The following is a 27,713-nucleotide window of genomic DNA, read 5'->3' on the forward strand; positions in this document are numbered from 1 at the left end:
TTTCAGTATACATTGAAAATCATGCTTTATTCTCTATGTATAAAAGTTTCAAAATGATATTAGTACTAATGATAATATATGGAGTGGACTGTTTTCTTAAAAACTCTTCAGGGTTGAAAATAAAAGAGCCCCCTCTAGATTCTGGCTTTACTAACCAAAGCGTTATTTTTTAAAAAGAACCCCACCCCCACCCCCAGCTCCATCATATTTATTAACAGCAAACCTAATAGGCCTGTTGCAGCCAGGAGCAGACACACTTTGACCTCTCCCTGCAGTACATGAATTTTTCCAACCAACCAGAGGTGAGGCGTCCCTGTTGTCTTCCTCTGTCTCCTCCCACCCTGTCTTCTCGTCTACATTTCCACCACCAGCTTTGCAGTTTTAAGTAAGACAAAGCTTGGGCTCAGGTCCTCAGCCTTCTTCCCGGCAAACCACAGGACTGGGCTTCTGTTGGGACCCGTGAAAGGCAGACGGGAGCTGCACTGCCAGATGGAAGCAGAGCCTTTAACCAAGAGCTCCAAGTGCCACTACTTCAAAAAGATCTGACCCGGCGCATCTGTAAGCAGGGGCAGCTGCTTTGATAGAAGTCCGGAACAGACCGACATTGTCAAAACCTTAACCGCTCTTGGATTTTACACCCTTGCTTGTAAAAACAGTAGGAAACATCATAGGACTACTCCCCAAACGCTGGTCTGCTGCTCCTTCAGAAAGCATAAATCTCAGTATCTGTTTTGAACAGTTGATCTTCTATTTCCTTAGCTCTTGGAAGGCAGAAGTGGCTTCTGGAAGTTTGTGTGTGGAATGTGCTTTAAAAGATAAAAGTGAAAAAGGAAAGTCTGTTCGTTTGCTCCAATGCCAAAGGTTCCGGGAGCCAATCTGTGCAGAAGCGTCACTGCGTTTCAATCTCTGTTGCAAGCCCAAGCTGCAGGTACCCCACCTCTCTGCTTCCCACGTGCACACCTGCAGGCTCTGGAGGACTCAGGTGCCCAGTGTCCTCCAGAATGGAGGTTGCCTACAAAGCTTTAAGAGGATAAAAAGCGTTGCCGTGGCTTGTGTCTTGGTCTTCAACTCCTTTTCTGCCTCCTGGGGAGTTCAGTAGTTCTGCAAATATTCCACACGATGGATGGGTTTTGAACCCAGGCTTAGAAACCAAAGAGCCTCCTGACTTGTGTTTTTTGTTGGCAATTGACCTCACCTGGCAAGACCTGAGAGTCTCGGCTTCTGAAGGAATCTTGTCCTTTCCTCTGAAGAAACAACAGAAATGGATGGATTGAGAGGTAGTGCCTCAGTACAGCTTCAGCTCTGCAGCGGTCACAGAAGGAATCCGTCAGCTACGCCGTGTCAGCCTGGGAAGAGATGAGACCGAGCAAGCCCTGGAAAGGAGAGGGTGGGATTTGTGTCCCGAGAGGAAAAGGGAAACTAAACGAACATGAATATCATCGCTACACCGACCGCCTTCCGTGAGCTGGCAGCGTTAAGGACTTACAGTCTTGCTTAACTCGTACCCCCATCCTTGTGGCTCATCTTTTTATCTCTAGGTTCTGTACAAAGCACCAGAAGAGGTGAGGAAACCTATCCAAGGTCACGGAGGTGGTAGAGCTGATGCTCAAATCCAAGCAGATTACGCCATAAGGTCCAGAGGGGAGCTGGAGATCCATTTCCCCGTCAACGTGAATGTCTGCGAACTGGTCAGACCAATGAAAGCCCTTTCTCCACTCACCATCTTGAAGCAACAAGAAGTCCGCTTTTGAGAAGTTGGAAGCAGGTCGCAGATGGCCGAATTTGAGGCCATCAGAACGTGACTGCACTTTCAAGGAAGTTGGGGGTGGGGGCAGTGAATAGGATGGACACACACATATATGTGTTACCTGTTTCAAACTTCGTTTAAATTGTATGTTTCTTTTTGTGGCACAGTATACTAATCTAGTAAAATGAGATGAAGTTATTTCTGGGCAGGCTCTTTGCTCTGGAGTCCTGATGCGCATGAGACTGTCAGATCTCAGGTATCTAGTAAAAGACGAAATCCGCTCATTAACCACAGACTTTGGCTAATTTTGAAATGACTGCTTCGCTGCTACTCAGGCAGCTGTGAGCAGAGGCAATAGGAAACCCACAGAAACCTCAAGGGCTTGGCTTGTGGCGAGAGCTCCCGCGTGTCTGCAGAGGACGCAGCCTTACGTGCAGCTGGTCACACACACGGCAGAAACATTTGTCTGATACACACCGCAGAACAACAGCTCAATCTCAGAGGGACTGAAAGGCAGTCACAGAGAAAGTGTGGGTCAGTCAGTCCCCTGAGGGAGCCCGTGGTTTCAATGTGATGGCTCTTCCCCCCAAGTCTTTGGGTCTCACTGTGTTGCCTTTAGTTGGACATCTAGAGTAAACCGTGTGCAATAACCCCAGTCTCTCAAACTCATGGCAGCTCTTTAATCTATCACAGGGGTCAGAAAACTTATTCTTCAGAGGCCAAATGGTAAGTATTTTAGCCTTTGCAAGCCGCATGCTCTCTGTGGCAGTTACCCAACCCTGCCGTGGGACCCCCCAGACTAGTCATCGGCAGAAGGTAGATGGATGCGTGTGGCGCTGTACCAAGAAAGCTTTATTTACAAAAGCAGACAGCCGGCCCTCGGGCTATAATTTGTCCACTGCTGGTCTTTTCTGTCAAACTAAGCAAACCAAAATAATAGTAAACTAAGAAGTATGTATGGGCTTTTGTTTTTTTTTTTTTGGCCACATGATACGGCGCGTGGGATCTTAGTTCCCTGACCAGGGATCGAACCCAGGCCCTCGGCAGCGACAGCCCAGAGCACCAACCACTGGACTGCCAGGGAATTCCCTGTATGGGCTTTTGTAAGGCGTGGTTACTAGATTTTTAAAGAGTATTTGATTCTGCTTTAGAAAATAAGAAAAACTCTGCGAAGAAACAAGTAGCTCATGAAACACGTGAGACCAAGAAGCCTCTGAACATTAGTGAGCTTTTCAATTGGCCATCACTGGTGACACCTATCCTGGCTACCCTTTCTCTCAGGGCTTTAAATTGTCTTCATGTTGTGATTGGAGCATCTTAATCTGGTCTCAGGGATAGCCTAGCCAGTTATGAACTTGGTGGCCACCATTGAATCAAAGTGATTTCCCACAGAACACTTTTGAATCATAAAGATGTTAGAAGAGTCAGGAACAGGAAAAATTTCCCTGTAACTTTGTAGTGAGAAACCTGGCAGTCACTACCTTACCCTAGAGGTCAAGGTGAGTGTCACCAGTGACAAGCAAGTGGATGTCAAGTACCCCCTGATGGGATGCGCTGAGGGCGCTGCATCACTTCTGCAAGTTCCTCCCGAAATCCATAACCCAGTCTGGTCGTGAGAAAATGTCAGACAAGGCCACATTGGGGGACATTCTATGAAATACGTGACCAGTCCCGCTTAACATTGTCCATGCCATGGAAAACAGGGAGAGGTGGAGAAACAGGCCAGAGGAGGCTAAGGAGACGCGACAACTACGTGCAGCAAGGGATCCTGGGACATCGGCGCACAAACTGGAAATCCAAATGAAGTCGCAAGTTTAGTTACTAGTAAGGTAATGATGTTAATTTCTTAGTCTAGACAAAAGAACCATAGTCACGAACGCTGTATTCAGGGAAATCAGGTAAAGTGTGTACAAGCTTTTTGTGTATTATCTTCGCAACTTTTCTGTAAACCTAAAATTATTATTATTATTACTATTATTTTCTGGCCGTGCCGCGCAGCATGCGGGATCTTAGTTCCCGGACCAGGGATTGAACCCTCTCCCCTTGTGGTGGAAGCGCAGAGTCTCAACCACTGGACCGCCAGGGAAGTCCCAACCTAAAATTATTCTAAAATTTTATTGTTTTAAAAGCCAATCACAGGGCTTCCCTGGTGGCGCAGTGGTTGAGAGTCCTCCTGCCGATGCAGGGGACACGGGTTCGTGCCCCGGTCCGGGAAGATCCCACATGCCGCTGAGCGGCTGGGCCCGTGAGCCGTGGCCGCTGAGCCTGCGCGTCCGGAGCCTGTGCTCCGCAACGGGAGAGGCCACAACAGTGAGAGGCCCGCGTACAGCAAAAAAAAAAAAAAAAAAAAAAAAGCCAATCACAGCGTATCTCACCTTCTGAGATGCTCCACACTCTGTCTGTGGAGTGTGTTTCTCTCCAAATAAATCCAATTTTTACCTATCAAAAAATATATATAAATAAAATAAAAACCAATCACAAGATAGTGCCTGCAGGCCTTCTACAAGTCTAATTCTGCGAAGGTAAAGAAGTATCATAAGTCAATTAAATTTTTAGAAACGTGCTCTGTGTGCCCGGAAGGAATCTCTACATTGCCGTTAAAATTCTACCACCTTTCAGAAAGCCTGCCTCCGATACTTCCTGTTATTTCTACTGCTAGTCAAGTACTTCTACATTCCTTGAAATTCAAATAGATTCAATTGAAACAAATATTTTGGCCAGCAGCCAGTGCAGGAATTTCCAGCAGCCGAATCAGTAGCCCTCCAATACCAAAGCAGTAGCGGCTTCCGTTTTCAGGGCCTCTCCTTCCCATGCAGCCCCCGAATTGTTTCAGCTCTGAGGATGCACAGATGGCCAGTCCCTTTCTCCTCGTGTGTGTGGTTGCAGTTGTGCTGGGAGTGAGAGGCGGAACGGGATGAACGTTACCGAGCTCCCACAGTGTCCGGACTCTCCTGGCTGTCGTTTTATTCCGTGCTTCTCACGGTGTGCTCTCACTAACGGGACACATCACCCTCGGAGTTTGTTAGAAATTCAAGTTCATCGTGCCTTCTCTGAGAACCTCTTATAAGTATCTCTATTGTTTTTTTTCCCCCCTCAAACTGTGGCATTTGAAGCTAGAAAGGCCTTCATTCCCTAATCACTCAAACGATACCGTCGTGAAGGAGCAGAAAGTTCATCCTGCCTTTGGGAAAATCAGTCCATTCAAGAATCTCACGGAAATCTCACGCATGTAGAATCTTTTTCTTTTCCCCCTTTTTGGCTGCGCCGCACGGCATGTGGGATGTTAGCTCCCCGACCAGGGATTGAACCGGGACCCCCAGCAGTGGAAGCGCAGAGTCTCAATCGCTGGACCTCCAGGGAAGTCCCTAGAATCCTTTTTTTGCTGCTTGGAAATTGCTTGGGCTGGTTTTCACTAGAACCCACGTGCCGCAATTTTATGCTACGATTTCGTTGGCACTGCTATCCCCAAGTTGCAAGCAGGTTGGGTCGCAGAAGGTGTTCAAGATTTGAAAAAGATGTTCCCCAAATGTAATTCTCCAGATGGAGGTAAGGCTGCCAGGCTGGCCTCACAACTCCTGTTCTCTCAGGAGCCCGGAGCCCGGCCCCCGGGGCAGAGCTTTGATCTCTGGCCCCTGACCTCAGCTGAGGGTCACTCGGGTGGGTGGTGGACATGGCCCAGGCAGGGGGCCGCTTTTTATTCTTTCCTTCGTCCCCTCACCCCTCCCTGAAGTCTCCCTAACTTTGAACGTTGAAACAGAGGCTGAGCTCTTGGTTTCTCTGAAAGCCCTGGGCTTTTCTTCGTAAAGCAGAGGACCGCACCAGAGACCCTGGGGAGAGAGAACTAATACTAGACCCAGCATGCCTAGGGCAGCCACTGAGAACTTGGGTCCCCGATTAGAACTCAAGAAAGCAGTGACAGCAGATGACTCACACCCCCTCTATTCATTCCGCAGGGAAAAGTGTTCTGTCTCTGGCAAGAAGTCACCACCATTCAGAATCTTTCCTGGGATCACAGGGAATGAGACACCATTAACCTGAGTAGTAAACCTGGATTAGGCCTGAGTTTGTGGTTTTAAGCCCCTGAATTTCAGGATGGTTTGCTGTGAAGAGACGTCATTTTCATCTTCTTCTTCTTTTTTTTTTTTTTTTTTGTTTGTTTGTTTTTTTCCGGTACGCGGGCCTCTCACCGCCGTGGCCTCTCCCGCCGCAGAGCACAGACTCTGGACGCGCAGGCTCAGCGGCCATGGCTCACGGGCCCAGCCGCTCCGCGGTATGTGGGATCTTCCCCGACCAGGGCACGAACCCGTGTCCCCTGCATCAGCAGGCGGACTCTCAACCACTGCGCCACCAGGGAAGCCCTCTTCTTCTTATTTTTTTAAATTAATTTTTATTGTAGTAAAATTGCTTTACAATGTTGTGTTAGTTTCTGCTGTACAGCAAAGTGAATCCGTTATACATATATATATATCCATTCTTTTTCAGGTTCCTTTCCCACATAGGTTATTAAAGAGTACTGAGTAGAGTTCCCTGTGCTATGCAGTATGTCCTTATTAGTTATCTATTTTATATATAGTAGTGTGTATCTGTCCATCCCAATCTCCCAGTTTATCCCTCACCCCCTTTTCTCCCCTGGTGACCATGTTTGTTTTCTACGTCAGTGACTCTACTTCTGTTTTGTAAATAAGTTCATTTGTGTCATATTTTAGATGCCACATATAAGTGACATCATATGGTATTTGTGTCTGACTAACTTCATTCAGTATGACAATCTCTAGGTCCACTGAAGTGACATTTTCAAGTGTACTTGGAGAGTCAACCCACTGCTCAGCCCCCTTGCTGTGATGCTGTCTCGGCCCTCTGCTCCCGTGGGCCCAGAGAGCCCAAAGCAGTCAGTGCTATTCTGTGAAATACAACCTGAGAAAGAGATGCCAGTGTCTCTTTTGTAGGTATCCCAAATCTTTTTTTTAAAATTGCAATATAGTTGATTTACAATATTGTGGTAATTTCACGTGTACAGCCAAGTGATTCAGATATATATATATATATTTCAGATTATTTTCCATTATAGGTTATTACAAGATATTGAATATAGTTTCCTGTGCTATACATTAGGTCCTTGTTGTTTATCTATTTTATGTATAGTTGTTTGTATCTGTTAATCCAAAACTCCTAATTTATCCCTCCTACCCTCCCTTTCCCCTCTGGTAACCATAAATTTGTTTTCTATGTCTGTGAGACTGTGTCTGTTTTGTATATAGATTCATTTGTATTATTTTTTAGATTCCACTTGTAAGTGATATCGTATGATATTTGTCTTTCTTTGGCTGACTTACTTCATTTAGTGTGATAATCTCTAGGTCCATCCATGTTGCAAACGGCATTACTTCATTCTCTTTTATGGCTGAGTAGTATTCCATTGTTATATATATATATATATATATATATATATATATATATATATATATATATATACGTGCCACATCTTCTTTCTCCATTCTTCTGTCGATGGACACTTAGGTTGCTTCCATGTCTTGGCTATTGTAAATAGTGCTGCAGTGAACAACGGGGCACATGTATCGTTTCAAATTAGTGTTTTGGGGTTTTTTGGATATATACCCAGGAGTGGGACTGCTGGATCATATGGTAGTTCTATTTTTAGTTTTCTGAGCTGTTTTCCACAGTGACTGAACCAATTTGCATTCCCACCAGCAGTGCAAGAGGGTTCCCTCTTCTCCACACCCTCTGCAGCGTTTATCGTTTGTAGACTGTTTGATGCTGGCCATTCTGACTGGTGTGAGGTGATGCCTCATTGTGGTTTTGATTTGCGTTTCTCTAATACAGCGACGTTGAGCATCTTTTCATGTGCCTGTTGGCCATCTGTATGTCTTCTTTGAACAAATGTCTATTTAGGTCTTCTGCCCGTAGGTATCCCAAATCTTTTTTTTTTTTTTTTAACATTTATTTATTTGGCTGCCCCGGGTCTTAGTTGCAGCACATGGGATCTTTAGCTGTGGCATATGGGATCCAGCTTACTGACCAGGGATCAGACTCTGGCCCCCTGCATTGGGAGCGCAGAGTCTCAGCCACTGGACTACCAGGGAAGTCCCAGGTATCCCGAATCTTTATGAGGGCTTCCCTCGGAGCAGTCCTCACTTGGCTTGAGGGTGGGACCAGGCTTCCCTAGGTACCACCTGAAGTCAGCAAATAGCTAGCCTGTTCTGCTGGCCCTCAAGAGAGCACTTAGGACCACCAGCAAGCTGCGGGCCTTTAGCCAGGCTTTTCCCACACTAACAGGAAGAGTCCCATTCATTGTCTAGAACACCTTAGAGTGGTTTCCATATCTGCAATAAACCAACTAATGTTCCCCAAAGATGACAGGTCCTAATCTCTGGAACCTGCAAATGTTACCTTATTTGGAAAAAGGGTCTTTGCAGATGTGATTAATGTAAGGATTTTGAGATGGAGAGATGATCCTTGATTCTCTAGGTGGGCCTTTAGGGCGATGACAAGGAACGCCCGCAGCCACCAGAAGCTAGAGGGGGCAAGGAACAGATTCTCCCCCAGAGCCTCCATACGGGGTATTGGCCCTCCTGACGCCTTGATTCCAGACTTCAGGCCTCCCAAAGGGAAAACATTTCTCTTGTTTTAACTAGTTTATGATACTTTGTTACGACAGCCCTAGGAAACTAACACAACATCTGCTAAAGCGTCTCAGATTCAACCTGCCCAAATGAAAGCCATCAGTGCTCCCTTCACTTGTTCTTCTGCCCCAAATTCCATGTATCAGCTGCTCAACTCAAGTAACTTCAGCCAGAAACCCAGGAGTTGTTTTTGACAGCCCCCAACTCCCAGGATACACACCCGCCCTAGGAGTGGGGCCTGGGGGCTCAGACAGATTCAGAATGAACAGGATTGGGGAATTTCTGTGCTCGTTTACAATAGAGAACATTCCTCTGCTCGTGTGGTCCCCACCTGATGAAACGTCGCCCCTACTTCCTCTCAGCTGGCAAGATAGTAGCTCAGTCACTCCCTCTTGGATGTGCTTTGAAATACTTCACAGAAAAAAAAGTGGGCAGGGATGAAACAAAAGAGGTCTATTTTTGTGTCTGCTTGAAATTTCCACGATAAAAGATGAAATTTGTTTTCAAAATTTCACCTATGGTTTTGTTCATCCTTTTTTTTTTCCTTCTCTTCTCTACTTGGATTTCTTTCCTGCTGAAACTTTTGCATCTAAAAGACGTTTTGCCTGTAATTGTGCTCTAATTGTTTCAGGGTGGTTCATGATTTTTTCCCTCACAGCCACAGTTAATGTTTCATATTTCCTTTACATCCTTTACATTCCTTCGCAAGCCCTCCCTGGTGTTGGACAAGTAAAAAGGGCTCAAGAAATAGATGCTCATTGGCTACTTTATTTTTTTAATTTATTTTTTATTGGAGTAAAATTGCTTTACAATGTTGTGTTAGTTTCTGCTGTACCATGAAGTGAATCAGCTGTATGTATACCTATATCCTCTCTCTCTTGGACCTCCCTCCCCCCTCCCCACCCCCCCATCTAGGTCATCACAGAGCACAGAGCTGAGCATTTATTGTTTGTAGATTTTTTGATGATGGCCATTCTGACCTGTGTGAGGTGATACCTCATTGTAGTTTTGATTTGCATTTCTCTAATAATTAGTGATGTTGAGCACCTTTTCATGTGCCTGTTGGCCAGCTGTATGCCTTCGCTGGTGAAATGTCTATTTAGGTCTTCCGCCCATTTTTTAATTGGGTTGTTTTTTGATATTGAGCTCCGTGAGCTGTCTGTATATCTTCGGCTACTTCATTTAAAAAAACAAAACAAAAACTGAAAAACAGGCAATGGCTTTCTAAAAATGTACTTTAAAATATAAAAACGTTTAGGATTTCCCTGGTGGTCCAGTGGTTAGTACTTGGAGCGTTCACAGCCAGGGCCCGGGTTCGATCCGTTGTTCGGGAACTAAGATCCCACAAGCCACGTGGCACAGCCAAAAAAAAAAAAAAAAAACCGAATAAAAACTTTTACAATAGTAGCTTCAGCTAAGTACTCTCTTTTTAAGTACTCCTGATTTGCATAGTTAGGTATTGTTATATATATATGTGTGTGTGCATTTTTTTAAGCACCATTTATTTAGTCCCTTCTAGTTGCCAGCAGGAAGCTTGGCCCTTCACATATATAACAGTTTAAAGAACATGTCCTAAAGGTAAAGGAATTGGGACTCACACAGACCTCAGCAAGAATCTAGTTTTATAGGCAAAGCTTCCCCATAGAAGGTTTCAGCCTGTTTGTGGTGATTGGCATTTGAAGATCGAGGGAATCTCAAAAGGTGGTCAAATGCCTAAGTATCAATATCTTACAGAAGGAAGTCAGCTCAGTCGCTCAGTGAGAACTGCCCTCTGGTACTGGAGCTGGCGCTGGTTCCCGTGAGTGGTAGCGTGTGAGTCCTTCACGGGGACCTGGGCTCAGTGACCTCAGTCACGTTATTTAACCCTGATGAGTCTCAGTTTCTTCTTCTGTAAAATGGGCTGATGCATGCCCTGAGAAAATCTGCTGAGAGGACCCGAGTCCATCTGAATAACATGCTTGGCACCCAGCAGGCTCTCCGTGAATGACAGTCACTGTTTCTCAGCTGCTGTGGCTGCTTTGTTTGCAGGTATAATTGCTGGGCCCTAGGATGCAAACTCCAAAGATGGGGCCACAAATACTATCACGGTGCCAGGCACATGGAGAGACCCAGCGGTCTCTCCTCCTGTCCCCTGCACAGAAAGACGAAGTCTCTCCCGCCTAGAGATCTGTAAATATTCCAAGTAATAACAAGCTCCAGGGTAAAATCCTTGTGAGAGGGAGGAAGTGGTTGCTGGGCTGTACAGACTCAGCTTCATCTAAGATCTGCAGCTAAATTCCAGTGTTTGTAACAACACCTTGCAGGAGTCAAGAATAAGATGACAAACATTGGTGACTAAGGGCAAAGGCATTGTGTCAAAGTTTTCCTCTAACTGCCAGCATACCTGTGCTCCCTGACCTTGACTGACCCTCTACCAGTCTTAATCATAGGGTCCCCAACTCAGGTACACTGTGAGTCAGGTAGGAAACGGCTAAACCTGCCTTTTAAAAAATATCCCACTGAAAGGTGTTTCGGAAAGCCTGATCTTACTAACTGAAGGGTACTTGGCCCTACAACGTGAAAGGTAAAAGCAAAATTCTGCAACTCCATCCTCCATTACGTCTTATAATTATTAATCTCCTGTTAGAACAAAAAACTAAAATAATTTGAGTTCTGTTTCATAGAGAGGACTAGTTATTTTTTTTTTAATAAATTTATTTATTTTTGGCTGCGTTGGGTCTTTGTTGCTGCCCGCGGGCTTTCTCTAGTTGCGGCGAGCAGGGGCTACTCTTTGTTGCAGTGCGTGGGCTTCTCATTGCAGTGGTTTCTCTTGCTGCGGAGCACGGGCTCTAGGTACGCGGGCCTCAGTAGTTGTGGCACAAGTGCTCAGTAGTTCTGGCTTGCAGGCTCTAGAGCACAGGCTCAGTAGTTGTGGTGCACGGGCCCAGTTGCTCCATGGCACGTGGGATCTTCCCGGACCAGGGCTCGAACCCATGTCCCCTGCATTGGCAGGCGTATTCTTAACCACTGCGCCACCAGGGAAGTCCAGGATTCGCTATTGATTAAATCTCTGAAAGTCGGTTCAATTTGCCCTTGGTTGACTAATTCATTGACTGTTGAGCAAGTGAAAGCAGAGCTCACTTTCATTTCACCCATTTCCTCTCTATCAAAGGAAACAAGCCTCAGACTGGAAAAGGTGGCACACACACACCCGAGGCTATTGAATGCCCAGGTGTGGACGCTTGGAGGATGCTCCTTGGGTCCGGAGGGTATATGCTCAGCCTCACGTTCTGAGCAGTGAAGATGAAAGTCCAAAAAGTGAGAAGCTACACAGAACAAATGTGCCCTGGGCTTTCCAGAAGGACAAAAGCTACATGCTGACAAACATATTCCACTCTCAGAAATTCTGGCCGAGCTGTGAGTTCCTAGAAAAGAAAGCTGTCACCACTAGAAGTCCACACTGGTTCAATGTCATACTGAATTCTTTCAAAAGGGGTGCAAGGTTGATAAATTGGGACTATGCCTTTCATTCACAAGACAGTGAAAATTTCACAAGATTGACAGTCTTGTCATAATATGTCAGACATGATACAGAAGTTTAGGTGTGACAGGACCACAGGCAGATGTGCTCAACTGTGTAATCCCAAGAATGTTGATGAAAGATTTATGAGGGGCTGAGAGGAGAGCATCTATCTCACAGCAGGCCACAAATGGCGTGGCGCTGTCCCTTTCATCATGTTTATTAATGTGAACGTAGACAGCTTTATAAATATTCAAATGATGCTAACTCGGAAGGGAGGCCTAATGTGAAGATTAAAAAAAAAAACAAACTCAGCAGAATGATGTTTAGTAAGGATGAAGGTAAATTTACACCTAAGTTCAAGGAATGACAGTGTAACACTTTCAAGTGGCAGATGGGTGATCTGACAATGATTATACAGTGAACATAAAATGTTAAAGACGACTTCAGCTGTGATTTATGAAGGCAATGATTTCATGCTTTAGTGAATCTAATGGTCTGAATATTTCAGCCCCAGGTAAGATCTGAGATTTAAACTGAGTTTTTTTTTTTGTTTTTTTTTTGTTTTTTTTTTGCGGTATGCGGGCCTCTCACTGTTGTGGCCTCTCCCGTTGCGGAGCACAGGCTCCGGACGCGCAGGCCCAGTGGCCACGGCTCACGGGCCCAGCCGCTCCGCGGCATGTGGGATCTTCCCAGACCAGGGCACGAACCTGTGTCCCCTGAATCGGGAGGCGGACTCTCAACCACTGCGCCACCAGGGAAGCCCTAAACTGAGATTTTTGTCAATACCAGCTTTAACCGGGGGCAGCATGTTTTGGGATAGGGGACGTGCATAAACTCTAGGTGCATTTATATGGTCCTTTAACTTTTCGTTGCTCATATACATCTTTTTATTTATTTTTCCCATCCACTTTTAACTTAATGTATCTAGGCCATGCCACGAGTCTTTCGGGGTCTTAGTTCCCAGACCAGGGATTGACCCGGGGCCCTTCGCAGTGAAAGCATGGAGTCCTAACCACTGGACCACGAGGGAATTCCCTCCATCCACTTTTTTTTTTTTTTTTTTTTTGCGGTACGCGGGCCTCTCACTGTTGTGGCCTCTCCCGTTGCGGAGCACAGGCTCCGGACGCGCAGGCTCAGCGGCCATGGCTCAAGGGCCCAGCCGCTCCGCGGCATGTGGGATCTTCCCGGACCAGGGCACGAACCCGTGTCCCCTGCATCGGCAGGCGGACTCAACCACTGCGCCACCAGGGAAGCCCCCACTTTTTTTTTCTTTAGTTTACTTATTTTTGGTCAATCCTCACAGCATGTGGGATCTTGGTTTCCCGACCAGGGATTGAACCCGTGCCCCCTGCACTGGAAGTGCAGAGTCTTAACCACTGGACCACCAGGGAAGTTCCCCCCAACCACTTTTTAAATTAAACTTTTTATTTAGAGATAATTATAGATTCACATGTAGTTGTAAGAAATAATACAGGGACCTCCTTTGTATCCTGTACCCCACTTCTCCCAGTGGGATCATCCCGGAAAATGACAGCATACTGTCACAACCAGGATGTCAACATTGATACAATCTGGGCTTCCCTGGTGGCGCAGTGGTTAAGAATCCGCCTGCCAGTGCAGGGGACACGGGTTTGAGCCCTCATCTGGAAAGATCCCACATGCCGCAGAGCAACTAAGCCCGTGCGCCACAACTACCGAGCCCTCGTGCCTAGAGTCTGTGCTCCACAAGAGAAGCCACTGCAATGAGAAGCCGGCACCACAAGGAAGAGTAGCCCCTGCTCGCCACAACTAGAGAAAGCCCGTGCACATCAATGAACACCGGACGCAGCCAAAAATAAATAAAGAAATAGATAAAGGAATAAATTTATTTTTAAAAAATTGATACAATCCACCAAGCTTATATATAGGCGTGTATTTAGTCCTGTGCAATTTAATGTGACCACCACAGCGAAGGTACACTTGAGATGGATTTTTACAGGCACCTTCCTTTCAAGTCTCCATTTACAAAGGAAAAGTCACTTCATTCTTCTAACTAGAGGCATTCTGGACACGGCAGCTTGGAGTTATTTATGAGGCGGTAACCCCGTGCCCAGCGCCATGACCGGTGCCCAGGGAAGCTTGCTCTCTTTCTTCAATTGTCCGGATAAGATGCAACTGATCAGCCACAGAACCAGAGAATGCAAATCTCTCTTGACCGCTAAGGACACTGGGACTGCTGCTGGGATTCCTCGTCCTGGCTCTACAGCGGCAGATCCCAGACAAGGACTCAGGGACCCCTGACTCTCTGTGCTGCGCTCTCCTGGCTTGTCCTTGCCACCTACTTCCTGCATCATCACCTGGATGAAGCGTCTTCGAGGAACCAGCTGTTTCCTAGCGTCCAGCTACAGAACAGTAATATACCTAATACGTCAAGTCCTCTGGGCACAATTGTACCAAAGGGAGAGCGGGGTTTGAACGCAATGACTTCCTCAGCTGTAACTATAGAAAGAGCCAACACCGGCCACTCGGTATCTAGGCTGCAGCGCCGGACAATGCGGGCGCGCGCAGAGGGCTCCAGGGACCCGCCATCCCGCTGCCCTGCGCTGGGGGCACAGTGGGCCGGCGCGGGGACAGGCGAGCGGCACGCGGGTGGGCGCGGGACGGCGGCGGGGACCCCCGCGGCGCTCCCGGCCTCACCTGCGCGGCCGCCCACCGCCCGCGGTCCGCGAGAACAAAGGCGGGGGCGCCAGCCGGCCGCGCGCTCCAAGATGGAGGGCGCCGGGGGCTCCGGCCGCCGCTGGGCCCGCCTCGCCCCGGCCCGCCCCGCGCGGGTGCTTCCGCCGCCTCACCTGCCGCGCCTAGGCCACCCGAAGAGCGAGCGAACGTTCCCCGAGCCTCCGAGGGCGGCCCGGCGCCCGAGACGGAGGAGGGGCCCCCGGACCTCGAGCCCCCGCCCCCGCCCCCGCCCGCCCTCTGGCCCCGCGGGTCGCGCCCCTCACCCCGAGCGCGCGCCCCCCACTCCGCCCCCCAGGCCTCCGCGCGCCCCGAGCGTGAGCTCCGGCCCCGGCCCCCAGTACACTGCGCTCGGCTGGCGGCGCGAGGTCCTGAGTGCGCTCCCAGCCTCGGGGCGACTTGGGGAGCCCCGGGCGCGCGCCCCCAACCCCCGCGCCTCTCCCCGCCCCTCCCACCGCCGGCGGCCGCGGGGGTCCCGGACGGCGCGCCTCTCCCCCCACTCCGCCTCCCACCCTCCGGGCAACTCGCGGGAACCCGAGCGCTCGCCCCGCCCCCTGCCCCCCGAGCGGCGCGAGCCCCCGAGCGCGCGCCGGACCCCGCCGCTCCCCGCCCCCTCCCCGCGGGCCCGCCCCCTCCGGGGCCCGCCCTCCCCCGCGCGCAGCGCCGCGCCGCGCCACGCCGCGCCGCGCGTTCTCCCGGCTCCCTCCCTGTCCGGGGCCGGTACTTTCCTCCCAAGTTGCAGCGCAAGTTTGCCAGTGGCCGGCGGCGGCGGGGCGCCGGGAGCCTCCCTCGCCCTCGGCCGGCCGGGGCTCCCCCGAGTGCATGGGCGCAGGTCGGGCAGCCCTGGGGGCCTGAGCGGCCGCGCCACCTCCGAGCCCCGCGCCATGGAGGGCGCAGAGCCCCGTGTGCGGCCAGAGCGCCTGGCAGAGGCCGAGGCGCGGGCGGCCGATGGCGGGCGCCTGGTGGAGGTGCAGCTGAGCGGCGGCGCCCCTTGGGGCTTCACCCTGAAGGGCGGCCGCGAGCACGGCGAACCGCTGGTTATCACGAAGGTACGGAGGGCGCGGGACACGCACGGTGAGAGCCGGGAGGTGGCCTGGGGCCGAGGGACTCGTCGGGGGGTAGGAGCGCTGGAGGGGGTGTCCAGTTCGCGCCCCCGGGCCCGGGACGCGCGTCCGCCCGGGTCACCTGCGAGGACGTGGGTAGTAGGACTCGCATAGGTGTGTGGTCCGGGCGCCACCTTGGTCCCTCTGCGTTGTTTCCCGGTCCTGCTGGCTCCCAGCGCCGCGCAGTTTCAATGGCTCCTGTTCCGGGTCCCCTCCCCTCCCCCTCCTGGGAAGGGCCTGGCAGGGTCCCCTGTCACTCCCGGCTTCGCCTGCGCCGGCCTGCACCTGTGGGCCTACCCAGAGGTCGGGGAGGGACATTCCCACGTGCCGGGGGTGGACAGAGACGTCCCCACCTGTGTTTGCCTGTCTAGGTATTTGTTTCTGCACCCCTTGGACCTGCACCCGTTATCGCTAGGAAGCCCAGACTAGCAGCTGCCGCCAGCCGAGCTTCTCGATTCCCAAAAGCCCATCAATATTTATTGACTTTCGCTTCCAGCCCTAGCTAGACCCACGGCGCTCTGGATACCTGCAAAAACAAATTGAAACTTTTCGTCGTCCTTTATGAAAGTGGGGTTTGAGCCCCCAAAATAAGTTCCTAATGTGTGTGTGTGTGTGTGTGTGTGTGTAGGGGTAACTTGGAATTCTCTTGTCTCGAAACAGAAAACCATCTTGAAACTTACCAGCCGAACCCGTATAAACCTGTAAAAAGCACACAGACAGCAAACCAGTCGTCCTGTTTTCTTCTGGTTAAAAGTGTCTGTTGGCCAGTTTCTCTGGGAAGGTCTGGGCCGCGCCATTCCTGGGGACAAAGTTCCCTTTAAAATGCAAAAATTCTTGGCTTCTAGTAGCGTTTGAAGGTGACTTACTGGTTTTCTCTGCTTTCCTGCTTCACCACAGCAGGAAGAACTAAAGTCCCTTGATGGAGTTTCATTAGCCCATTTTGTAGATGAAACAGCTAAGGCCAAGGAGGGTTCAGTGGTGTGCCCTGAGGTCACAAACCTGGCAAATCTTGAGAAGTGTCCTCAGGACCAGATCTTGACCCTGCATGTCTCTGCTTTCTCTCCACGTGCTGCCATCTGCTCTTGTCTGGAATCCCTTGCAATGCCATCTTCAGTAACTTTGTCACATCCTATGAGGGTTTTTCAGCCTTGGCACTACCGATGTTCTGGCCTGGATGTGTCTTTGCTGGGGGCGGGGGCGCTGTCCTATGCATCGTAGGGTGTCCAGCAGCAGCCCTGGCCTTTGCCCACTGACACCACCCCCCAGGTGTGACAACCAGAAAAGTCTGCACACGTTGCCAGATGTCTCCCGGGCACAGGTCACCCTCGCTAGAGTGACTGTACATCCCTTTTGCTTTGAAAGGATTTTAGCTTTGAACGCGTGTGCTGAATTCTTCTTTCTGAAGACACTCAGAGGCCCCTGGCATAGTCAGCTTTGGCGGGGAAGGCTGTTTTCTTCCTAAGTGCTCGCTGGCCCTGGTGATAGGCTTTATTTACATAGTAAAACTCAAACAAACACTTGCTTCATCTGCATTTTTGTATCTGGAAAAAGGAAATGGAAGCAGGAACTCCGGAGTGCTGTGTTTCATGGGCATTCAGCGGGGCTGCTCGGGGAGGACTGCCTTTTCTCTGGGTCGGGTTTGAAGTTACAGGGATACTGACTTCCCGGGAGTGGCATTCCTGGAATTCAAAGTGCACACTTGAAGTCCCCCAGCAAGGTGGCAACCAGATTTGTGACCATTCGTTACGTTGACACTGACTTGTAGGTTGATGTATTACCAGGGCTGGAAGAGACACAGAACCCCAGTGTTTCATACTGCTGTCGGAGGGGAGCAGAAATAATGTCCGTGCCTTAAGAAACTCCAAAGACTCTGACTTGTTAGTGTTTCCGAGACTGTGCTTCGATGCGGGGCCTCTCAGGACCTGTGTAAGCAGGTGCGATGTTGTACGTGGTCCTGCTGTCTGCGTGGCGCCTTCTTTCCCCATCAGCTCAGCAAGTGTTAAAGTTCCGTGGGCGTGGCTAGGGCCTGCTTTCTAGTGTGGCCCTGGAGGGGCTAGAACTCCAGGAGGGGAGGGCCTGCTTTCTAGCGTGGCCCTGGAGGGGCTAGAACTCCAGGAGGGCCCTTGGGGATTCGATAGGAGACCTTAAGTGGGCCGGCTGGGTGTCAGCAGGCCCCCTTCGGCCTCAGGAATGTTTGTGAACCGGGGAAGGAATGAAGCCCCTGGCCCTCCTTTTCACCGTTTCTTAGCCCTCCCCGCCCCTTCCCGCCAAGAATGCGAGAGAGCCTTAGCCGGGAGCTCCAAAGAGGACAGTAATTTGGGCCTGGCCTGGTCCCACGGGCGGCTCCTTTGGGAACCCGTTGATTTTCAGGTTGCCTTTGGGGACCAGAGCCGTCCTGGGGGGTGGTGCGGGGGAGCTGGGGCTTGGGGTGCCCAGCCTGACGCACCCTCTCGGGAGCCTTCGGACCGTGCGGCGTTCGCTGGATGCCAGGCCGTGTCCTTAAACGTCCTTCTTGGTCTGCACGCTGAAGGCGGGGTGGAGGGGAAGCGGGGCGCATTTCTGGGGGGTTGGCCCACACACCCAGGTGGCACATGTCCTGTGTCAGCCGTTAGAGCTCCTGATGGCGGAGGCTTGGGGCAGAGACTAGCTGTCGGTTGGGGGTGGGAGGTCCCTTCCGCGGTGGTCTGAAAGGGGCTCCGTTTCACGGGCTGTGCTGAGTCACGGTCGTTGGTGACCTGGCAACCCTGGTCAGGACAAGTTGTTGTCTGGACGTCCTTGTATTTGCCCCCAAGAGCCAAGTTCTTTATCAGTTACCACTGAAGGCTGTGAAAAAGGGTGGGGGGGGGGTGTTGAATTCAGCTGTGTATCGGGAACCGATGGATCTCAGCCTCTCTGGGTTTTGCTGGATGTCGGTGTTGAAGCACAGTCCCACGTCAGCACCCGTCTAAGGACCGCTGCCGCTTTCCCAGGGCTCCATAGAAATAGATGGTGGGTGGGCGAGGGCTGGGCGCCCCTCCTCGGCAGACCCAGGTGCTGTGGGTACCGTTATGGCCGAGGCAACTCCTGGGCACTGTGAGATCCCAGCCTCTTGGAGGCCAGCTGCAGTTTGCTGATTGTTCAGAGGAGTGTAATGCCAGAGACTCATTTGTATTTAAAAATTAATAGTACGATTAAAAAAAAAAAGAAGGGTGAGTTTTCTTTCCTGTGCTGAAACCCCTTTCCAGTTGGTGGAAAGGCAAGACCTGTCTTGCCAGCTGGCATGCAGATATATCTTTATTCCCCTGTCCCAGCCTGTGCCTAGCTGGGTCCTGTTAGTTCTTACCCCTGGTCCTCCTGAGGTGTTCTGGGTGCAGGGGTGGGAAGTCTGGCAGAGAGACCCAAGTCCCATCCCGAGCTCTGGTGCTGGAGCTTTGAGGTGCAGTGGGTGGGGGGTTCTTCCTCTCGTAGAAATTAATTCAGCAGGACTCACATCTATAAATCCAGAAGCTTCCACAGTGTGAAAAGCTATAAACGTAAGCTGTCCATCACACTTCTGCATCGTGATGGATTTTGCCCTTCCTGGTTCAGTTATGAGTGCTTCGTAACATGTCCTAACACTCATCTTTTGAAAAGAAGAAAACAGGTTTGCCCGAGAGCTAAATGTAGAAGAGAATGAGAATGGAAGGCTCATAAAAATAGCCGTTTTCACCTTGTCCTAACTATCTGGGATTTCTTAATTCACCTTTCCATTTCTCGGCCAAAGAAACTGGGCTCCCAGCTTGCAAAGGGCTGGCTTTTCTACTTGGAAGGCATTTTGGAGCTGTCCTCTTGCCGAAGTTGCTTTGTGTCAGCATGCAAATGAACCTGGATTTGAGGATTTCTTCGGGGCTCTGGGGAGCTTTTCTTCTTGTACACTGGGCGCAGTGTAAACAGTCAACGAGATAATTTAAGGACTTAAAGGCTGAACAGACTTTTTATTCAGTCTTACCTCTTTTACTTTTCATGCACTGCAGTCAGGCATGGGGCCATCCTTTGATGAGAAATTATGCAAGCCGCACTCTTCCAAGCTGCAATTTCCACCCACACGAAGGGTTTTGAAAGCCCTCAGGGTTGCATATTGCTCTTTTGGTCTTTTTAAAACCTTGCCAGTGCTCAACAGAGGGAGGGTGTATTCTGGAAGAATTGTTTTCCTGTTACCTTGCTGGATTCGATATTTGCATGGCCCTGTGGTAGGTGGAGCCTGTTTCCCTGACCAGTGCGAATGTTAAGGCCTCTCTTTGGGGGAACATATCTTAGTGGAAGGACGACGGTAGGATATGGTTAAAAAATAATTGGACTAACTTTATTTTAGGTTCGAACAACTAAGGTTGTTCCGAAAAGCCAGGATATTCTGAATTGCAATGCAGAGGTGACTTTTTTTTTTTAACCTGGGCTGTTTTTCTGAAATCTCCTGGGTATGAAGTTGGAGGTAATGTCTGCCGCCTCTGTGGGATGGGTCTGGAAGAACAGTGCTCTACGTGGCCTGGGAAGGGTTGGGATTGTCTTTCTTTTGGCCAAAGGTGACTAAGACTTTCAGATCAAAGGCAAATTGTGAAGGTCAACAAGAACCCAGGCAGGGTAGATTGTGTGGGCTCTAAAGGCAACGTTTTACTTATTCAAGGGAGGAAAGACACAAAATGTTAGTGTATCTTTTTTTTTTTTTTTAGTGTATCTTTTTGAGATTTGTTTTTATTTTTATCAGAGTGGCTCTTGCAGGGTTGAAATAATCAAATAGTTCTGCAGGGCTTGTTATCATACCAGCAGCTCCCCACTGTCATTTCCTCTTCCCTAGAGAAGCTATTGAAACTTTTTAGCTGATTTCTTTGGGCATTTGCCTATATTCTGTACGGCTGCTACTTTCATTGTTCCGTTTCGGGATAACTGTTGACTTCCCACTATGGGAGCTTGGGACGTAGTCTTTTTTTCCACACCAGCTACCCAGACACATACCTTGGGCCCCCATACTCCCAACGTAACTACATCATAATTTTGGTTAGAAGAGGGTTTTTTCAACCATAGCATCACTGACGTTTGGGGCCACATAGTTCTTTGTCGTGGGGGGCCGTCCTGTGCCCTGTGGGAGCAGCATTCCTGGCCTCCCCCCCCCCAGAAGCCAGTACAGATTCCTCCGTCTCCGGTAGCCGAGATGGTCAGAAACGTCTCCAGATGTTGCCAGATGTCCACTGGGGGACAAAAATCACCCCCTTTGAACTGGGAGTTTGGGATGAGCAGATGGAAACTATTGTATGTAGGATGGATAAACAATAGGGTCCTACTGTAGAGCACAGGGAACTGTATTGAGTATCCTGTGGCAAGCAATAATGGAAAAGAATATTAAAAAAAAAGAATGTCTCTGTGTAGAACTGGGTCACTTTGCTGTACAGCAGAGATTGGCGCACATTGTAAATCAACTCTACTTCAATAAAAAAAATAAAATTAAAAAAAAAAACCCCTATGCGCTGAGAAGACCGTGGTTCAGGGGAGAGTCATGTGCCACGGTGTCCATTGCGGCGCTCTTTGCAGGGGCCAGGACCTGGGGGCATCCTGGCTGTCCGTCGACAAATTAATGGGTGGGGAAGATGGCTGGTGGGGGGCGGCCGCGTGGCACGGGGAGATCAGCTCGGTGCTTTGTGACCACCTGGAGGGGTGAGATAGGGAGGGTGGGAGGGAGGGAGACAAAAGAGGGAGGAGACGTGGGGATGTATGTATGCGGGTGGCTGACCCGCTTTGTTGTACAGCAGGGGCCGACACACCATGTGGAGCAATTGTACTCCAATGAGGATGTTAGAAAAGAAAAACTAATATGAATACAAAAAAAAAAAATGCTAAAGCATCTTGCTAATATGTAGAAAAAGTTATTTAAAGACAAAATTTATTTTTAAAATTTGTTTTTCGTCTCATAATTGACAGAATAAAATGTTACAGCATTTGCAAAAAAATAAAAAAATAAAATAAATTGCCCCCTTTGAGAACCACTTGGTTAGCAGTATTCCGTGTGTGTGTTATTTTGAATGCCAGTGCCAACACTTGCTGAGCCTGCTGGTGCAAACTATGATTATTTCTCCTGCACAAATTTTCATAACCACCAAGTGTAAGGATACGCTTTGTTTCTTTGCCTGATTTTCTATGTGCATATCGTTGATTCATCCGCCGCATCTTCCCCAGTTGCAAAAAATCTTTTACTATATTCAGACACACAGTGGGTCGTCTTTTGAGACCTTTTCTATCTGAGGATGTCGTTATTTTACCTTGACAGTAAATGGACTGTTGGGTGTGCAAGTCTGAGTTGGAGACGGTTTTCCCTAGGCACTTTCTTTGCAGGTGGTGTTCTAACCTCTGCAGGTGTACAGTATTGTTGGGGAGACAACAGAGCTTTCTGTTTCTTTTCTTTTTTTAATTTAATTAGTTTATTTTTATTTCTGGCTGCTTTGGGTCTTCGTTGCTGCAGGTGGGCTTTCTCTGGTTGCGGCAAGTGGGGGCTACTCTTCGTTTTGGTGCGCGGGTTTCTCATTGAGGTGGCTTATCTTGCTGCAGAGCACGGGCTCTAGGCGCGCGGCCTTCAGTAGCTGTGGCACGCGGGCTCAGTAGTTGTGGCTCGCGGGCTGTAGAGCGCAGGCTCAGTAGTTGTGGCACACGGGCTTAGTTGCTCTGCAGCATGCGGGATCTTCCCAGACCAGGGCTCGAACCTGTGTCCCCTGCATTGGCAGGCGGATTCTTAACCACTGTGCCACCAGGGAAGCCCTAGTTCTAGTAGATTTAAATTCCATCTCTCCTCCGCCTTCCCCCGTTTCCCCTACTTCATCCTGCTTCACTAAGAATTTGGAAGACTATAAAAAGTAATGTGAAAAAAAAAAAAAAAAAAGTAATGTGAAAACATTTCTTAAAAAAGTAATGTTAATGTATGAAATTGCCAATTTATTATGGAAAGACTTTAAGCTGGATTTTGTGTGGCAACATTTTAATGTGTCTCCTAGAGATTTTGGTACTTACTCTGACTGTTTAGCATTGGATTTGTAGAAAAGCATTTAAGTCAAATACACATATTATGCCAAGCACCAGTACATTAGTTGTGCTATTTACAGCCTACTGGAAGTGATTATTTCCTCCTTTCCACCAAAAACTGGTTTTTAAAAAATATATTTATTGGGGCTTCCCTGGTGGCGCAGTGGTTGAGAGTCCGCCTGCCAATGCAGGGGATACGGGTTCATGCCCCGTTCTGGGAGGATCCCACATGTCGCAGAGCGGCTGGGCCCATGAGCCATGGCCGCTGGGCCTGTGCGTCCGGAGCCTGTGCTCCGCAGCGGGAGAGGCCACAACAGTGAGAGGCCCGTGTACCGCAAGAAAAAAAAAAAAAAAAAAATATTTATTTAGGCTGTACCGGGTCTTAGTTGTGGCATGTGGGATCTTTAGTTGCAGCATGCAGGCTCTTTAATTGCGGCATGCGTACTCCCAGTTGCGGCATGTGGACTTTTAGTTGCAGCAGGCATGTGGGATCCCCAACCAGGGATTGAACCTGGGCCCCCGCGTTGGGAGCGTGGAGTCTTAACCACTGGAACACCAGGGAAGTCCCTAAAGTATTTTTGAATAATACTGGTCTTTCTTTTTTATAATATTAATGAAAGGTAGCTCTTTCAGATCAATGTGATATTCAGAAGAATTGGATTTTAAAAAGTGGTTTGGGAAGTGAAAATAGTAGGAAAGATGAAGGTTAAATATCCCATGGCAACAAACTCCATTTCTTCACCGCTTTGCTTTCTGGCAGTAGAAAATCTTTCAGGGCATGGAGTCAGACCCACAGGCTTGGTAGAGATGCTATGTGTTTACTGGAGCCTGTGTCTCCTTTTCCTTCTGCGCACACATGCTGCTGGACTACACTTCCCAGATTCCCTTGCAGCTATGAGGCCATATTTCTACCCAATCAGAAGCAAGTAGAAGTGATGCAGGCCATTTACCGCCTGTCGTGCTTTCCTCTTCTGGTTGTCTGGAATGAAGATGGTCCTGGGGCAGAGCCTCATCAGCACGGGTCCCTGAATGCCTGAGGAGGAAGCTAGCTGACCATAGCCTGGTTGCCCTCCCAGTAGTACCAGTATATGAGCAAGAAATAAGCCTCTGTTGTATTTGGGCCATTACACGTTTCTTTGATTAGTCACTACAAGAGTTAGACCATTCTAACAAACGAAAGCTGGAGAGAAATCAGGAATTTTCTTTTTTGTTGTTGTTGTTTTTTTGTTCTGTTTGTTTGTTTTAAATTTTTATTGGAGTATAGTCGATTTACAGTGTTGTAAATAGTTTATAGTATAGTTTCAGGGGTATAGCAAAGTGAGTCAGTTATAGTACACATATATCCACTCTTTTTTAGATTCTTTTCCCATATAGGTCATTACAGAGTACTGAGAAGAGTTCCCTGTGCTGTACAGTAGATCCTTATTAGTTATCTATTTTATGTGTAGTGGTGTGCATACGTCAATCCCAGTCTCCCAATTTATCCCTTCCCCCCCGTTACCCCCCTTGGTAACCATAAGTTTGTTTTCAAAAGTTTTCCTTTTAATGAATACCACTAGCTTTAAGAGACTGAGTATATAATGTTTAATTTACACCCATACAGAGGGAATGTTATTTACTCTGTAGAAGGAATCACTGTGGGTGTCCAATTAGCACGTAGCTTATTCCCTGCACACTTATTACGTAAAATGAGACCTGCGTGCTCAGAAGTTCCGCTTCTTTCCACCGTAGCTTTTCCTTCAGCTGGTAATTTAATTTTCACCCCGTGTTGCTTTGCCCTCCCCTCTCTGCAGATGATTGCCTGGGAGCTATGGAGAGGTGGGGCAGAGGCGGGGAGGCTCCCCAGTCCAGCTCCTTAGCCCCCTGGGAGGGCTGACCACAGAAGAGGAGGGTGGCTGCCCGGCCGCCGGTATGATGTCAGGGCGTGCACCTTTCTCCTGGTTGAATTGTGCTTTACTTACCACTTTGGTTCAAGTGCAGAGGGTATTGCCTGGGTGGGTTACATTAAATCCTCATTAACCGGGCTGCCTCTATCAGATTAATCAGTTATGATCTTGTAAGGCAGGCTCTTCTTTTCCCTAGGGAATAGAACACAGAGACATGAGGTAGACCATCAAGGAAAGGGAGATAAAGGCGAGCGCAAAGTAAAGCTGGTCCCCGGAGGAAGGTGGCATTCATGTGGGGCTCTGAGGGTTAGGGGGCAGGGGATGCCGAGAGGGGTGGGGAAGGAGAGCCTCTTCTGTTCCAGGTGTTGAAATGCTTACCGAAAGCCTGGGAAAGGTGGGTGGGGGGAACCCCGGTGGCCCTCCATGACTTTCAAAGGAGGTGAAGGGATTCTTTGCTTGTGGCTTGGAAATGCTGAAGCTGATGAAATACTGCTGCTGATGAAATTCTGACCTGTCTGTGTGAATTGTGCCATGTTTGTAAATCTGTAAACCCAGTGATACTTATCTGTGCTAACTGTGCATGTGCTTGTCAATTTGTAAGCATAGCAGTACTGTTTTTTTCTTGTTGTAGAAAGATTCAAACCATCTTCAAAAAATTGAAACTAACGGAAAAAATAATCAACAACCCAAAACATTTAATAAATCTTATTTTTGGTAGTAGAGCTATATTGAATTTTTTTCCCCCGTCTGTGGAATTCTCTGCTTGGTACCGTGCAGATCTAATTACGAATTGCTTGAACGTAATTCTCTTAAGAATTACATTGTCGACAATCTTTGGAATCACATGCTAGCTTAAAGGAAGCTGAGTTTTGTGTATGCCACTTGGAATTTTAAAAATGCTATGTTTCGTTTCTATGGTATATATTGAGTTTTATCATTTAGCTTTTTGTAGACAAGCATATAAAAAAGAAAACCCTAACTTTTGGAAAACTGAGTACTTCGTATTGATCAAATATGTTGGTCTTTAAAACAGCTGTGTGCTTTCTTTGGTAGGTGCAGCTTTTCTTTTAATTTTCATTAGTGTTTAGATGCGCTGAATTTTTTTTTTTTTTTTTTTTTTTTTTTTGCGGTACACGGGCCTCTCACTGTTGTGGCCTCTCCCGTTGCGGAGCACAGGCTCCGGACGCGCAGGCTCAGCGGCCATGGCTCACGGACGCAGCTGCTCCGCGGCACGTGGGATCCTCCCGGACCGGGGCACGAACCCGCGTCCCCTGCATCGGCAGGCGGACTCTCAACCGCTGCGCCACCAGGGAAGCCCAAGATGCCCTGAATCTTGAATGAAAGTTTGGAAAGGAACATCTGGACTTGAAAAGACAGGCCTGCTGCTGCTCGAGTCATATTTATTTTGTGTTGATCTCACCACAGAGTGGATGAAATCGTCCAGAGTGGATGCCTCTACGGGTTACGAGCTGGGGTGGGGCTACTGTTTCCCCTCTTCCTCCCCACTTTCAGGGGCTGGCATTTTGGAGAGGAATTAGAACCTCACACCACTGCATGTACTTGTGCAGTTTTACCCCCAAAGGTGAATTTACATTGTCTGCTGCTGATCGAGGACACTCCTCCTCGTGCTCCCTGGCAGGGACTAGGTTTGCTTTTACAGAGTGTAATTCTCGAATTACCTGTGGTGTTATTGCTGATCTGAAAGAGATGTCTCATTCACGCAGAAACGCTCTCTTTCTTTTGACCCTTGTGAAAGTGGCCTCTGCTGGCTCTTCCTGTTGGCGTGCGCGGCAGTGTTGGTTTCTGCTGGAGGCCCCTCCTTCCTCTCTCCTCTTGTCTAGGTGGTCTCGTGCGCTTCCTTGAGGCAGGCAGACAGCGCTCAGGTCTCCACTGCAGGCCCAGAATCTGGGAGAGCCCCCGGGTACCGCCCAGGCTGCTCCAACTCAGCGTGTTGCAGATGCAGAGCTTGCACCTTCCTTTACCTTAATTCTCCTGCACTTCCGGGCCTGCCCACAGGTGTATCCCCAAATGCAGGAGTCATCCTTGATGCTTGTCTCTCCTTGACCTTCCGTGGCCAACCGATCACCCAGTCCCTGGAGCCTCAGTGTCTCGTATTTGTACCTTCTCTTTCACCCCCGGTGTCCCGGCCTCCGTTATCGCCTCTTGGGGCAGTCACGGGACTGGTCTTGTACTGTCATCACCTCGGGACTCTCCGTGCGCCAGCCTCCTCTAGACCCCCAGCCGTGCACGTGCCAGAGCCCAGCGGGGCTTCTCAGGCTCTTGCTGGAAAGGTAAACTCGTGTTGCACCTTAGCTGGTGCAGAAGGTTCTTAACCTTTCAGCTCCTGCCCATTTCCAGCCTCGTCTTCTGCAGTCCTCCCTCCTGCCTTGACTGAGGAAGGAACCTTAGGTGTTTCTAAAGAACGAGGCCATGCGTGTTGTGACACCATTACAGAATGACGCTTCCCAGGCCTCCCAGCGGCAGGGGATGACTTGCGGTGTGTGACGGGCAGTGGAAGGAAAAGCAGGGTGCGGGACTGGAGGAGTCTGCCCTGTAGAGACGGTGCCCCGGCCTCACCACAGCGGCTTGTCTTGCACATTGCTGTCGCCTGGTCCTGCTTTATCCTGGAAAGGCAGGCACGCGCACACGTGTGAAGGAAGCCCTGCCAGAATCCCCCGCGGCGGGGAGGAGGGGAGAGGGTCCGTGGGCTGTCCTGAGTCTCCCTCGTCTGCTCTCCCGGGCTGCATTTCTGCTGTCTTTACTGCCTCCGAGGTCCCTTGTTAACCAGACTTAAGTGTCATGGGCAGGTGCAGGAGGGGGTGGCCCAGGGAGTGTGGAGGACGCAGAGAACCCGACCTGTGACCAGCCTGGGGGCCAGGCCCGCCCCGAGCACCTGTGGCCCCGCGCTGTCGGCCAGAACCAGCCCGGGCCTGGCGCCACGGGGCGCTCGTCCCGTGGATCCACATAGAGACCACGGCCTGGCTTCCTTGCCATCCTTGCAGCCCCGAGAGCATTCTGACCTTGGATCTTTGCGCACGTCTCCCAGCTCTGCACCCACTTGGACTAAGGGTGCATACACAGTGTTGAGGAAGCCCGTTCCAT

At 49.4% G+C, this 27,713-nt stretch overlaps 1 protein-coding gene across 2 annotated transcripts in view; it reads left to right on the forward strand.

Moving 5' to 3' along the window:
- Positions 1 to 15,359: 15,359 nt before the first annotated feature.
- Positions 15,360 to 27,713, forward strand: part of LOC309978909 (protein Shroom2-like) — a 129,893-nt gene continuing 117,539 nt past the window's right edge. For both annotated transcript variants that reach the window (XM_082865578.1, XM_082865579.1), the window contains exon 1: positions 15,360 to 15,651. In XM_082865578.1, coding sequence (XP_082721704.1) covers positions 15,487 to 15,651 — 165 coding nt within the window. In that variant the 5' untranslated portion in view covers positions 15,360 to 15,486. The remainder of the gene's footprint in view (positions 15,652 to 27,713) is intronic.

Source organism: Leucopleurus acutus (assembly GCF_964270905.1).
Source record: "Leucopleurus acutus genome assembly, chromosome: Y".
Classification (NCBI taxonomy): domain Eukaryota; kingdom Metazoa; phylum Chordata; class Mammalia; order Artiodactyla; family Delphinidae; genus Leucopleurus; species Leucopleurus acutus.